At 42.9% G+C, this 14,912-nt stretch overlaps 2 protein-coding genes across 2 annotated transcripts in view; both read left to right on the top strand.

The window, feature by feature from the left end:
* The window catches only part of LOC140734513 (interferon-inducible GTPase 5-like), a 423,537-nt gene that overhangs the window by 22,803 nt on the left and 385,822 nt on the right, over positions 1–14,912 (top strand). The window lies entirely within an intron of this gene.
* On the top strand, positions 1,233–10,918 carry LOC140734510 (interferon-inducible GTPase 1-like). The gene is made up of 3 exons (XM_073058579.1): positions 1,233–1,536; positions 6,670–6,803; positions 10,017–10,918. Exons 2-3 carry the CDS (start codon positions 6,784–6,786, stop codon positions 10,798–10,800), a joined length of 804 nt encoding a protein of 267 aa, XP_072914680.1. The 5' UTR covers positions 1,233–1,536; positions 6,670–6,783; the 3' UTR covers positions 10,801–10,918.

The raw sequence follows: 14,912 nt of genomic DNA on the forward strand, positions 1-14,912 counted from the left end.
TATCGGAATTAGGTAGGAAATTGAAATGCAAGATATCAAGGGAAGTGATCTCTGAATTACTCCAGTGGCATGTGTTAGTGAGTCCAGGAATAGAAGGTTAGGCCAGATGAATATCTGACGGACGGGATGTGTGCAGGGTGGGGTGGGGGGCAGCGATTCAGGTTCCTGGATCAATGGGCTCTCTGAGAGAAGAGACTAACTGTCAAGAGGGATTTATTGCATGATACTATACAAGAGGGTACTAATATCCCATCATAAAACCATAGAATATTACAGCACAGAAATAGGCCTTTTGGCCCTTTTTGGCTGTGGCAAAACATTTTTCTGCCTAGTCCCACTAACTTGCACCTGGACCATATCCCTCCATACATCTCTTATCCATGTACCTGTCCAAGCTTTTCTTAAATGTTAAAAGTGAGCCCGCATTTACCACTTCATCTGGCAGCTTATTCCACATTCCCACCACTCTCTGTGTGAAGAAGCCCCCCCCCCACCAATGTCCCCTTTAAGCTTTTCCCCCTTCACCCTTAACCCAAGTCCTCTGGTTTTTTTCTCTTGGACTATAGTTCAGAACTTTAGTCCAAGAACAGCATTCTCATATAAGCATCCTTCTTCTCCAAATGTGGAAGGACGTTGTGTAGAGCTGCGGCATCTGTCGATCGGTTGTGTTGGAAGGCGAATTGTATGGAGTCCAGTGTGGGTGGTAGCAAGCCGCAGATGTAGTCCTTGACCAGGCTCTTAAAGCATTTGCTCATTATTGAGGTGAGTGCGACAGGACGCCAGTGGTTCAGACCTGTTACCTTGGTCTTTTTACGTACCAGAACAATTGTGGATGTTTTGAAGCAGGAGGTCACTCTACACTGGGAGAGGGAGAGATTAAAAATATCTGTAAACACACCTGCCAGATGAGCAGCGCAGGGATGCCGTCCGGTCCCGCAGACTTACAACTCTCGTTACCGCTTAAACTACTTCCCGAGGGGGCGAGGGCACATTGCAAACCTGAACTAATGGCTCTCATTCCCCATCCCAACTGATCATGAATATCGCCAACATCTGAAAACCCAGAATGCTCCTTTCGGGCCATCACTAGTCTCAAGCTGCTCAATCTCCCTTCGGGTCCCTGCTGTTCACGGACTGTGAACCACACACACACTGAGCTACTCTAAACGCCATCGCTTTATCACCGATCAAACAAAATTCAACAGCGCCCGGACTTTGAACCCGGAGAAACACACCGGTCCGACCGATGAAACGCGAGGGGAGACTGAGGCACTCACGTTATTGTGTGGAACTTTCTCAGCTCACTCTGTTTCATTGGATCTGGGAGGCTTTGAACGTGAATCCTCGTGATCAGAGTGACTCAGAGAGGCATCAGTCACTGCAGTGACCTTCAGTGAAACTACACCTTTTCCGAGAAGGGGACGGAACGAGGATTGAAACACTGAGTTCGAAGTCAAAACAACAGAACGACAACAGCTTGCAAATAACCCAACTGTCTGAGCAGAGAAGTATTGAAAGGCAAGATCCCAATAACAGGTATGATGGGTCCGATAGTTTGAAGTGTGCATATTTGGTGCTAGGAGTATTCTGGGTAAGGGTGATGAACTTAAGCATGGATCAGTACATGGAATCACGATGCTGTGGCCATTACTGAAACTTGGTGGGGGAGCAGGTAGGGATGGTCGAGTAATATCCCAGGCTCTGGAAGTTTTAGAAAAGACTGAAGCGAAGGTCAAAGAGGTGGTTGGGGGTTGTGAAGTTGCAAGACCTTTTACTGACAAGTCCACATCACACATGTGGAGGGTGTTTAAAGATCAATTGCACAGAGTACAAAAACGGTGTGTTCCTGTTGGAAGGGAGTTCATGAATGGAAAGATAATAGAACCTTGGATATCCAGAGAGATGATGAATTTAGTCAAAAAGAGAAAGGAAAATTATGTAATTTTCAGAATTTACGATCAAATGGGCCACATGAGGAGTATACAGAACCCAGAAAAGAATGAAAGTATGGAATTAGGGAAGTCAGGAGGGGCCATGAAAATTTGCTGGCAAGTAGGATTAAGGTGAATCCCAAGGCACCGTATGCATATATCAAGAGCAAGAGCACATCTCGGGAAAGGCTGGGGCCACTCGAGGATAAAGGGGGGAACGTTAGCTTGGATGCGCAGGATCTGAGTAATGTACTTAACGAGTGTCAGTATTTAACAAGGAAAAGGATAGGAAGAACTGGGAGATCAGTGTTTAGTGTGTAAATATATTTGGGTGTTTAGAGGTCAAGGAGGAGGAAGTGTTGGTCTCCTAATGAGTGTTAACGTGGATAAGTCACCAGGGCCTGATGTGATTTACCCCAGGTGATTGCAGGGGTAAGTGACGAGATTTCCGGGGCCTTGACCAGTAGATTAACTCAAAGCTCTGAGTTCACGGGCTTCGTGGGGAGAGTGGGAATCGTCGAACAGAGAAACCATCTGCATTTGCAAGGGTGCACAAGCCGAGGAGGTGCTGTGCCTCCAGAGCGAGAGGGCGACATTCTATGGCCGTTAGCTCTTTAACGATTTATGTAATGAAAAAGCTGAGGGGAACTTTGAACAACATCGATACCATAGATACCGGGAAACGTTGCCCCATAACAGAGACATGTCAACTCAAATGGCACAGTTTTAATGGTAATCGCATGGAACTAAACACATGGTAGAAAACCCCTGGCTTCAGAGTTGACTGTCAGAATAGTCGTATATGGTAACATATACATACTTTGATAATAACTTCATATAGAAGTTTGAACTTTCAACACAGCAGATTACAGCTCTTGCTGAAAGGTTCCCCTTGTTCATTTCTGGGATACAGATATAGTGGGTTCCTGTTAATTGGGCCATCAGTAATCAGGTCAGCCACTTATTTGGGACAACGTTTACAGAACAAAACTGAATGGAGGAAATTCCTTTCCTTTATTTGGGACATGGCCACTTAATTGGGGAAGGAGACTTGTCGAACAGATAAACTAATTTTAGTCACACACACTTATGTGGCTGTTAGACGCTACACGGTGATTTAAAACAGTTTTAAAATTGTGTGTGTGTGTGTGTGTGTGTGTGTGTGTGTGTGTGTGTGTGTGTGTGTGTGTGTGTGTGTGTGTGTGTGTGTGTGTGTGTGTGTGTGTGTGTGTGTGTGTGTGTGTGTGTGTGTGTGTGTAAAAAAGCAGTGGTTCTGTGGTTCAGTCACGGATAGTTGATGAGAAATAAGCATGAAGACAACTGTGAATTGTTCTACAGATTGTGTTTCAAGCATTGAGCCCTGGAAATGTCAGAAACATGCAGGAGTGAAAATGAAACTCTTTCACCACTTCATCAAGTTAGAACCTATAAAGTATTTGAAGGTATTAATAACCTTCTTGAATGTTACAATGATAATGAAAAATCACTTTAAAGATTCTGGCCCACTCCACTAATTGGTGGCCATGTTTTGACTCCAAGGTTTGGATATTTAAGAGCTCCTGAACTCAGGTTCAGTGTTCAATGATCAGCTCAACTTTGGTTCAGTCTGAGATTGTATTTGAATTTCTGTCTTGTTTGGTTTCCTGTCTAATCTCATCAGGCTCTCATCTAGCATCTACTCAGGAATCCTATTCTTGTCTCAGTCTAGATTCCAGTCTCGGACTCTCCAGCACACGGGTCCTTACTATCCTCACCTCAGCCTCCCATCACAGATACACTACCTATCACCTCATGCCTGCAGATTGACTTGGTCGTGCTCCATGCAGGCACAACTGGTTTTATTATCTGAGGGACAGTGAATTGACGTGAATGTTGTGCAATCAGCATCAAATATTCCTACATTTCATAAAGAAAGGAATGTTCATTGATGTTTGGGTCCAGGCGAATGCTTTGGAGGATTCTATTCCTGGGGATGGAGTGATAATCTCTCAACAACCAAAGCCAGATTCCATTTTGTAAGGTTAAATTCAAATCATCATACCCATTTGTCATCAGTTTATCTGGACCCTCAGTCAAATTCTGCTTTGTTGCCGAGGGCAGTCATTCTCACAATGGCCCTGGAAATCACTTTGTTCTCGTCTTTGGACCAGAATTTTTCAGGCAGACTTCAATAGACTCACTGGGATGCAGGTGATTGGAAATACAAAGGCAGCATTTGACAGAGTGTGGCGTCAAGGGGAAAATATCATAGAGAAGATTGGTGTGGTTGTTGGAGGTCAGCCCAGAATATCACTGAGGAAATTGCTCAGTTTAGCATCTACATCCAAACCATTTTCAACTGCTTCCGTAATGACCTTCCTTCCACCCTACAGTCTGAAGTGAGATGTTTGCTGATGATTATACAGTGTTCATTTTGTCTCAAAAATTCTCAGCAATCATTGCTCTCATCAACTGCCTGCAGCAAGGCCAAAGCAATGTTTAATCAAAGGAAAAAGTGTCCAGTGATATCAGTGCAACTGAAATGGCAGGGAATGACTATCACCATCTAAGAAAAGCCCAACACATCAATCTTTCTCACACAGTGTCATTGCCATTGTGAACTCTCCTCTTGGTGTGTACCAGTGATTCTATGAATATATTAGTTCTTTGGCTAAAAGAGCAGATGAAAAGCATTGGATAATTCCTGACATCCAAAGACTTTCAGTCACCACAAGTTTCATTGAAGGGCAAAGGGTGAAGAAGCTCAGTGTTGATGGTAATCTGGAGATTGAATCATGACTATTATGCAAGCTGGCTGTTTTCACCATACTTCAATTCATTAAGTTATATCCCCCTGCTGCTCTGATGTGACCTGAACTCATTTTATTCTGATTCATCAGTCCATGCCTCTTCATTCCTCATCCAGTTACAGATTCCCTGTTTATTATTGTCACTTGAGAAAATGCTCTGGTCATCACTACATGGTGTCCAAATTCTCAGTCCCACTCTGACATGTCCACGTTTCCCACAGCAGATGTCAGTTTCATCAGCCTTATTTCTTTCTCTTCCCTGTGTGAAATAATAGAGTGTGAGAAATAACTTTACAATCTGAGGGAGATTTCCAAGTCAGGGAAGTTGTGTAAGATTATGAGAGCATCATCTCTCTTATGTTGAGCTTGGAACATCTTGGTAGAGGGAATATGTTTATATTTTAATTTCAAAATTCTCAAAATTCAAATCACATTTACTATCAAAGTGTGTATGTTTTACACAACCCTGGAATTCTTCTTCCCCACATACAGTCACAAAAGAAAGGACTATAGACCAAACCAGTTCAAAGCAAAAACATCAAATATCAAACTCCCTCCCATCCCATGTGCAAATGACGACAAAAAAAAATGATCAGAAGCACAGAATATACAAACAGAAAATGAAAAGGTACATTTCAGTACAGTTCAGCTCAGTTCATTCTCTGTAGGTTGACCTGATGTGATAGTATTTGCAATACAGTAATCATTTCTTCTTCATTTAATTTTACATTCAGGTGTATCCCCCTTCCAAAAGTCAGTGTCAATGTTCATCAAGTCGGCTGGTATTTAACCTCACAGATGCATCTTCGCCCACAGATGCAACAAGTTCCTGTGATTCTTGGAGTTTGAGTAGAGAACACCATCTATTCAAAGTCATTATTACAAGCAATTGTGTGGCATTTTGCAGATGCCGCTTGATTCAAAAACTGCCCAAAGTAGCAACAAAGCAGATTAACCATAATTAGTATTAGAACTCTTCATAGTGATTATCACAGGCAAATGTGTGGCATTTTGGAGATGATGGTTGATTTGCAGGTTCCATGTTGTATAGTGCACTACAGACAACGTTCTTTCCTATTTCCATTCACCTTGTGGTCTGAGCACCCGGTGTTCCACCACATCCTTTCCTGAAACCTTGAGGAGGAAACACAACTCCCCTCATATTCTCCTCTGTTGGGTTGACTTAAATAATCAGATACAATATAGCTGTGTTTCTTTCTATTTGGCTAGAAGGAAAATTGGGCAAACAACAATTTGTTCCAGCTTTCTAATGATGCAACTCTGGTTAGGTTGCATCTGAAGGATTCCATTCATGTTTGGTTGCCCAATTATAGGAAGGTTATGGAGTCCTTTGGGGAAGGTGCAGAAGAGGTTTACCAGGATGTTGCCTAGGTGAAAGGTCATGTGCTGTGAGAAAAATTTGGACAAACCATGATTTTGTTCTCTGAAGTTTTGAAAGCTGGGGGTGGCAAAGGGGTAGTTGTGGGATTTTGAGGGATGTGGAAAACTGTTGGAAGTATATAAAATTATGAGAGGCCTGGAAGGAGTTATTTTCCCAGAAATATAAATACTAAAAGGTTGAGATGTGGTGACACGGCATGTTTAAAGGTAATGTTTTACTCAGAGACTGGTAGTGCCTGGAGCTTTCTGCCACAGATGGTGGTGGAAGCAGACACAACAGGAGCATTTAAGAGACATTTAGACAGACACATGAACATGCAGGGAATGCAGAGATATGGATGTTGTGCAGGTAGATGGGATGAGTTTATTTTGGCATCATGGTCAGCAGGAACAATATGAGCCAAGGACCCTGTTTCTACGCTGTACTGTACTGTTCTTTTCACTGGTTTCTTGCATTATTCTCCAGTGATTAAAGGTGATTTGCTGAGCATTCTTAAATAATCTTGCTAGACAAAGAACCATCAGTCACTCTTTTTACTTCCTTCAAGGAGACAGCAACAAAAAGACAAAGAGGACACTCGAGCCCCCAACCACTCTCCCTGTTTGGTGCTGGGATTACTGGATTGTCACACAGGCCAGGCTGCAAGAAACAGCTGTCAAGAATGGAAGGAGCAAGCTCCAGGTAGGTCAGAACATGACACTCTGTGTGTCTCTTCAATGAACCCCACCTCAGCAACTCCTGCCAGTGCACTGCACACTGAGTGCTCAGCATTCTCATTGATGCATGGGATCTGCTTTGTTGATCAGCTGTCATCCTGATAAATCTGATCCCATTGTGGGGTTGGGTCTGGAATTCCTGAGTGTGGACCCAGTGACCGTGTGGAGCAATGATATCAGTGTATGACGGAGGGGAAGCTGTAGGTGGTGGTGTTCCCTTCCATCAAAGCCCTTGTCACAGAACACAGAATGTCTCAACACGGGAACAGGCCCCTCAGCACATGATGTTACGCCGCACCATTTGAGCTAATGACACCTCAAACAAATTCTCTTGCCTGCAAACAAGAGAAAATCTGCAGATGCTGGAAATGCAAGTAACACACATAAACTGCTGGAGGAACTCAGCAGGCCGGGCAGCATCTTTGGAAAAAGTACAGTTGAAGTTTCGGGCCAAAATCCTTCAGCAGGGCTGGAAGAGAAAAGCTAAGGAGTAGATTTAAAAGGTGGGAAGAGGGAAAAGAGAAACACCAGGTGACAGGTGAACCTTGGAGGGATGAAGTTAAGAGCTGGGAAGTTGATTGGTGAAAGAGACACAAGGACATGGAAGCAAAATAAAAGAGGGGGATGAGCAGCAGTGGGAGGTGATGGATGGGCAGATAAGGTGAGGGAGGGAAAACGGATGGAAGATGGTGAAGGGGATGGTGGGACTGAGAGGTCATACACAAAGTCTGAGCAATCGATGTTCATGCCATCAGTTGGAGGCTACCCAAATGGAATATAAGGTGTTTTCCCTCCAGCATTATTGTGGCCTCATTACAACAGTAGATTGTCTTCTATCCCTTTCACCAATCATCTTCCCAGCTTGTTACTTCATCCATCACACTTCAAGTTTCATTCACACCTTCACATGGTCCACACCTCTCTACTCCCTGAAATTATACATGCTTATCAAAGAACCTTTTAAACACCTCAATCATTTCTATGGTCAATACCCCTTTCACTTTAGCATTCTTCAAAAGATCCAACATCACCTTTTTCTTTATCTAAAAATGTCCAAGCACATTAACATGCCCCACACTGTTCTCCATGACTTTCCCCTTGTTGGATACTTACAATAAGTAGTCATTTACGAGACACCAGAGAGACTGTAGATGTGGGAGATCAGGATCTATACACATAATCCTGTTGGAACTCAGTAGGTCAGGCTTGGATGTTGTATGATCTGCTGAGTTCCTTCAACATGTTTTCTGGTACTCATTTAGAAGTTCTCTGCATCTTCCACCTCCAAGCATATCATCTGTCCCTGACTAGTCCTATGCGATCTCTAGTTATTCTCTTGATTAATGTAAAGAATTCCTTGGGATTCATTTAATCGAACAAGCCAAGGAGTTTTCATGTGAGTCACCTAATTCCCTTCTTGGGTTCTTCTCTCAATCAAGGACTCTTTGATTATTTTAACTTAAACTGTACATATGCTTTCCTTTCCCTCTTGACTTCTTTCAAATGCTCCCCTATCTTGCCACCCTTATCCTTCCAACTTACTGGATCATATCAATTCCATACTCTGTGATGTTGGCCATTGAACACCCTACACAGAAGAGATTTGCCCAGCAACAACTGTTTCTGAATAACTCTACCTAGTTCCTGCTTAAAACACAGAGAATTATCCTCCTGCTATTTAAAGCTTTCTTGCAACAATTATATTTACTCAGAGATATGAGAATTTAAGCTATTGTAATTACTGATTCTTTTTATTTCCACTGACTGAAAGGTCAGTCAGCTGACAAATTACACTGCCCAATACCAGGTCTAGTATGGATCCTGTTCTAGTTGGATTATTCATATTGTTTTAAGAAACTGTCTTTGATGCACCTAACAATTCTGCCCTATCTACCTCTCTTGCACAAAGAAGACCCCAGTCTATTTGGTGAAGTGGCAGTTACGCAATAAAGCTACCCTGTTGTTTTTGCAAATTTTCCTCAGCTGCCTGCAGTTTTTTTCTCAATATCTTGTTTCTGCTGGAGGCTCTATAACGCAATCCACTCAGAGTAATTGCACCTTGAGTTTTACCCTTATGGGCTCAGTGGATAAGCTGCCCATTATCCACTCCCTCTGAGAGCAGCTGTGATATTGTCCCTGATCAGTAGTGCCCTGTTTTATTAGTGGAGATCAGGGGGTTGTGAGTTGCTGTCAGAGTAGCCAAGAAGAAACAGTGTAGGGGACGTGTATGTGACACACAGTGACAAGTCTGTGTGGTATTGGTGTCAAGAGTAGGTGGTTAGACTCTCCTTGTTTGGAGATGGTGACAGCCTGGTACAAAGACATGTTACTAGTCTTTGTTTATCGCAAACATGAATGTTTTAAGATTTTTCATACTTTCAAATCACTAATATTTTTCTATTTGTCTTTTGATACCCAGACTCATCTCTGTTGCCACCCTCCAACCCCCCCCCACTGAGCATTCCCACCTTTCCCATGCACCTGCTTATTTCCATCGAACAAATCCTCTCTCACATACACATCAAATTTTGAACTTTCCCACCCCCACCTGCATGACAAGCAATTTACAGGAGCACATTAACCTAACAACTAATACAGTGTGGCAGGATCACCCACAGGAAATCGACTCAGTCACAAGAGAGCATGCAGACTCCACGCAGACAGCACCAGAGACCAGGAGTGAAGCCAGGTCACTGGTGGTGTCAGTCCGCTGCACCACCCTGGGTAACTTTGTTACCACAGGCATGAATTTGTTTAGTTTTCATTGTGAAATTAATTGAATATTGTGTAATTATCAGCAAACATCTGACATCTGACCTTGTGGAGAAAGGGAGGTCATTTATGATGGAGTTGATACTGGCTGAACTGGCAGCTCTCATGTAAGGACTTCTGCATTGATATCATGAGGTTGTATGGATAGATTTCCAATACTCATAGTTCTAGAGAGCCAGGTTGCAGCCTGACCTATGGTGTTATCCACATGAAATTTACAAGTATTCTTTGTCCTGTAGGTTTGCCTGTATGTTGCAATTACCTCCCCATCCCAAAGACGAGCTGACTTTTGGGTTAGTTGTTCACCGCACATTGTCCCATATGAGATGTTTGTCAACCAAATAGGGATCTGTGGAAATGGAAGTTTTTTTGTTTAGAAATTCTAACGGAAACTGTTTCCTTTCAGGCAACAGGTCGCTCAGTCTGAGAATGCCAAATTTTTCACAATGGAACAGCTCAACAAACGGAAATCCTTCTTTGAAGAAGGCGGGGTGGAAAAAGTTACCTTTCTGATACAACAGAAGTTATCGGAGCTGGATCAGACAGAGCTTAACATCGCAGTGACTGGAGAAACAGGTGCAGGAAAGTCCACCTTCATCAATGCCATGAGAGGACTTCAGAACAATGATGATGGAGTTGCTGAAGTTGATGTCATTGAAGCTACAATGAAGCCAACCATGTACCCACATCCCAATCAGTCTACTGTCCGCTACTGGGACCTGCCAGGGATCGGATCCACAACATTTCCAGCTGCTACTTATCTCAAGAAAATGAAATTTGAAAGATATGATTTCTTCATCATAATATCAGCTTGTCGTTTCAGAGAAAATGATGCAAAACTTGCTAAAGAGATTAAACAGCTCGGTAAAAATTTCTACTTTGTCCGCACTAAGATTGATCAAGATTTTTACTCAATGAGAAAGGGGGGAAGAAGTAAAATTAATGAGGAAGAAAAGCTGGATGATATTCGGAGTAACTGTGTCAATAATTTGAGAGAAGCAGGGATTTGGACCCCGACTGTGTTCCTGATATCCAGTTTTGAACAGGATCGATATGATTTCAATCGTTTAAATAAAGCACTTGAAGATGATCTGCCGTATTTAAGGAAAAATATCTTTGTTCTGGCCTATGCAAAGCAAAGTGTAGAGATTGTTCAGCAGAAAAGAAAGATTCTGCAGAAACGTGTCTGAATGTCGGCAACAATTTTGTGCGCTGTAGGAGCAGTCCCCATTCCTGGTCTCTCCCTTGCTTGTGACATCACCATTCTGATTCGGGAAATAATCTATTTTCGTAAACGCCTGGGTCTTGATGACGCTTCTATTCAAAGACTGGCCAACATCACAGAAAAACCTGTTAAAGAGCTTAAGGCCGTTGTTAACCCTCTTCTGCTGGGGACAATAAATAAAGATATATTTAAAAGGTTAGGTTGGGGTGCTACAACTGTTGCCGTTTCAGCTTTGGAAGTTGGTCTTGACTTCATCCCTGTCATTGGTTCAATTTTTGGAGCAGGATCATCATTTCTCATGACCTACACAATGCTGACTGATGCACTGAAGGACCTTACAGAGAATGCAGAGAGGGTGGTGAAGGTTGCATTTGGCATTGAAATATTTCTTATCCATTTTTGAGGAGCACTTGTGCCTGACCGAGGGAGTGCCAATCCGTTAAGGAATGAAACAGGTGGACATATATGACATGTGATACTAATTTGAAGAGGAGCCGAGAAGTTATCTCCAGGTGTCTGAATGATGCTCACCCGTCAATCGATAGCCCTGGGGCAGACTGTTTGGACATTATAAAGTCACAGTGTATGCATTATTGCTGTGTACAAACTGGTGTCTGTGTTTTCCCTTCAATATCTATAAAGATCTGATTGTGACATCATAAAAAGGGCAATGGAAAGGCATTGCAAGAAATTGCAGTATCAGATGAAACAGCAGCCAGAGACATGATTGAGTTACAGTCAGGAATGAAAGTGAGCTGGAACAAAATCTCAGCATCTAAAGAGAAAAGAGCCTGACCAATCAGATTGTGTAACCGTTGTGGCAAAAGCTCACATATACCAGACCAGTCCTGACGAAGGGCCTCGGCCCAAAACAGCAACAGTGCTTCTCCCCAAAGATGCTGCCTGGCCTGCTGCGTTCCACCAGCATTTTGTGTGTGTTGCTTGAACTTCCAGCATCTGCAGATTTCCTCGTGTTTACACCAGAACATTTCAGGTTTAAAGGGGAAACTTGCAGAAAATACAACAATGTAGGTCACAGAGCATGTGTGGCAGACAAAAGTAAATAGCAGTGTTCAAGCATGGCATTAAAAACTCAAACTTATCAACAGTAAAATAGTGTTAACTGAAAATGCTACACCCAAATTTTATAGAGCTCATCTGGTTCCTTCTACCATCAGTGATAAAGTAGCCAGTGAGCTAGATCAGCTGGAAGCTAAATAATTATTTTTAAGATTGTGTGGAGCCCATCGGCAATAGCAGTGTTCACATTAGCCAAGAAGAATGGGTCTAACAGGATCAGTGTTGATTTTAAGGTCACCACCAACCCAGTCCTGAAAGTAGATCAATGCCCTTTCCCCAGGACAGAGGATATCTTTGCAAACCTTTCTGCAGGGAAGCATTTCAGCTGTGGGCTTAGCTGAGGCCGACCAACAGATGGTGACATCAGACACTGTACTCACACATTATGATCCACCTCGTCCAGTGAAGCTTGCTTTTGTTTCCTCGCCTTAAGGTACAGGTACAGTCAAATCAACTGTTATGAGAGATGTATGTGAATGCTCCATAGCCTTAGTGTTACATTCCCTGACCCCTGCAGAGAAAAATAATGCACAGATTGACCGAGAGACCTTGAATCTGGTTTGGGGAGTAAAATAGTACAACCACGACCTGTAGGGGAGAGATTTTACCATTATTACTGATTATCAAGCACTGGTGTCCATTTTAAATCCACAGAAGAATATTCCACTAACTTCAGCAGCACAAATGTAAAGATGGGCTCTGATTCTTGGAGGACTCAATTACAAGATTGAAATCAAGAAGATGATAAATCATTGAAATGCTGATGGGTGGCCCAGTTTACACTTGGAAAAGGAACTTCCTAAAAACAATTTAGAAAAGAGGTCGCTCCCCTTGATTAAGACAAAGCACATTTGCACTGCACCACCCAGCTACAAATGGTTTAGTGGAGAGGTTTGTCCCGAGTCTAAAGACTGCACTGCGATCAATGTCAGCAGAACACACCATTCTAACACTGAATCTGCTACCGAACACATGTGGCAGCTGACTAGATGTTCAAAAGGCAAGAAATCCAACTAAAAACATCACTAATTACCCCTTTTCTGGAGTAACTTGTGGTAAATTTCCACCGCAAAAAAATGAAGAGACGTGAGGCAAAGCAAATTTGAGGGATGAACGATAATGGTACTTTGCAGAATTTAGGCGATGTAGTGAGGCATGTGGAGAGGAGAAATCGAGGCAGAGGAGTTTCGATGCCCATGCAACTGGCCCGGGTGTGAGATTGGATCGATCTGGGCACCGAGCCAATTTGGAGAAATCGAGAGTGACTTTGGGATGGGCAGTGAAATCTGGATATGAAGCGAGTCGCTAGACAGCATGGTCTAGGCTCGGAGCCTTTCACTGCAGATTTGCCCGAGTCCTAGTGCAAAATATGACACACTGTTTGGACAATTTAAACGCTGGTCTAGATATACTGGAAAGACAGGGTGTCAGGATCAGAGCCAACATCTGATATCGCTCGTTGTCCCCACAATGACCACTCCTCTCTCCATGGTGCTGGGACTATGAAGACTGCCCTGGCTGTTGTGCTCTGTACCCACTAATGTAATGAACTGATACTGAGGCTTTGGGTCCACCATGGGCTTCTCTGGGGATTGGAGTAAACGACTCATTTTGGTTCAGAATGCTGTTGCTGACTTCTATTGTTTGAATGATCTGTGTTTTTCTCCCTCTCTCTGCGCACCAGGTGTTGGTCTTTATTTGATTTTATTATCATTGGGTTCTTTCGGGCTTCTTGCTTTGTAGTTGCCTGTAAGCAAACAAATCTCAAGATTGTTTGATTCACACAAACTTTAATAATAAATGTACTTTGAAACTTGAATCAGAAATGCACCAGTTTCCTCTTTGCATGTCGTAATGCAACACACTCCACAACCAACAGCTCACCAGATATAATGTTTGATTAAGCATTCTCTGTTTTTACTTAATAATCTATTATGGGTTATATGTAACAGTGCGTGAATGTCACACATTATCACATCACCATATCATAAGTACATGCCTCGATAAACATAAAAATGAAGAGTACACGTTTGTCCCAGTCTCCCCGTGTTTTTATTTGCTTAGTTTCATGTTTTCGAGTTACAAAATGTAGCAGTGTTATTCATCCAGTCTGAGTGTGGCCTCAGATGACACTGACAGACTCACAGGTGAAGTGTTGTGTCACCTGGAAGGACAGCTACCCCCCGAATGGTGATGAAGCATAGAAACATAGAAGTCTTCAGCACGTGACAGGCCCTTCAGCCCACAATGTTGTGCTGACTGTGGTACCTAATCTAGAAGCTGCTAGGAATTTGCCTACCATCGCCCTCTATTTTTCTAAGCTCATGTACCTATCAAAGAGTCTCTTAAAAGACCCTATTGTATCAGCATCTACCATCTTCACTGGCAGTGCATTTCACACGCCCACCACTCTGTGTGAAAAACTTACCTCCGACATTCCCCTTGTACCTACTTCCAAGCACCTAAAAATATGCCCCCTCTTGTTAGCCATTTCAGCCTTGGGAAAACACCTCTGGCTTTCCACATGATCAATGCCTCTCATCACCTTATGCACCTCTATCAGGTCACCTCTCATCCTCTGTTGCTCCAAGGAGAAAAGGCCAAGTTCACTCAACCTATTTTCATAAGGCATGCTCTCCAATCCAGGCAACATCCTTGTAAATCTCCTCTGCACTCTCTCTGTAGTATCCACTTCTTTCCTGTAGCGAGGTGACCAGAACTGAGCACAACGCTCCAAGTGGTGTCTAACTAAGGTCTTAGATAGCTATAATGTTACCTCATGGCTCTTGAACTCAATCCGATGGGTGATGAAGGCCAACACACCATTCACTTTCTTAGCAGCACTGTCAACCTGTGCAGCAGCTTTGAACATCCTATGGACACAGACCACAAAATTTCACAGCTTTTCCACACAGCGAAGAGTCTTACCATTAATACTGTATTCTGCCATCATATTTGACCTATCAAAATGAACTACCTCATACTTATCTGTGTTGA

The sequence above is a fragment of the Hemitrygon akajei genome, chromosome 10 (genome assembly GCF_048418815.1).
Source record: "Hemitrygon akajei chromosome 10, sHemAka1.3, whole genome shotgun sequence".
NCBI classification, from domain to species: Eukaryota; Metazoa; Chordata; class Chondrichthyes; order Myliobatiformes; family Dasyatidae; genus Hemitrygon; species Hemitrygon akajei.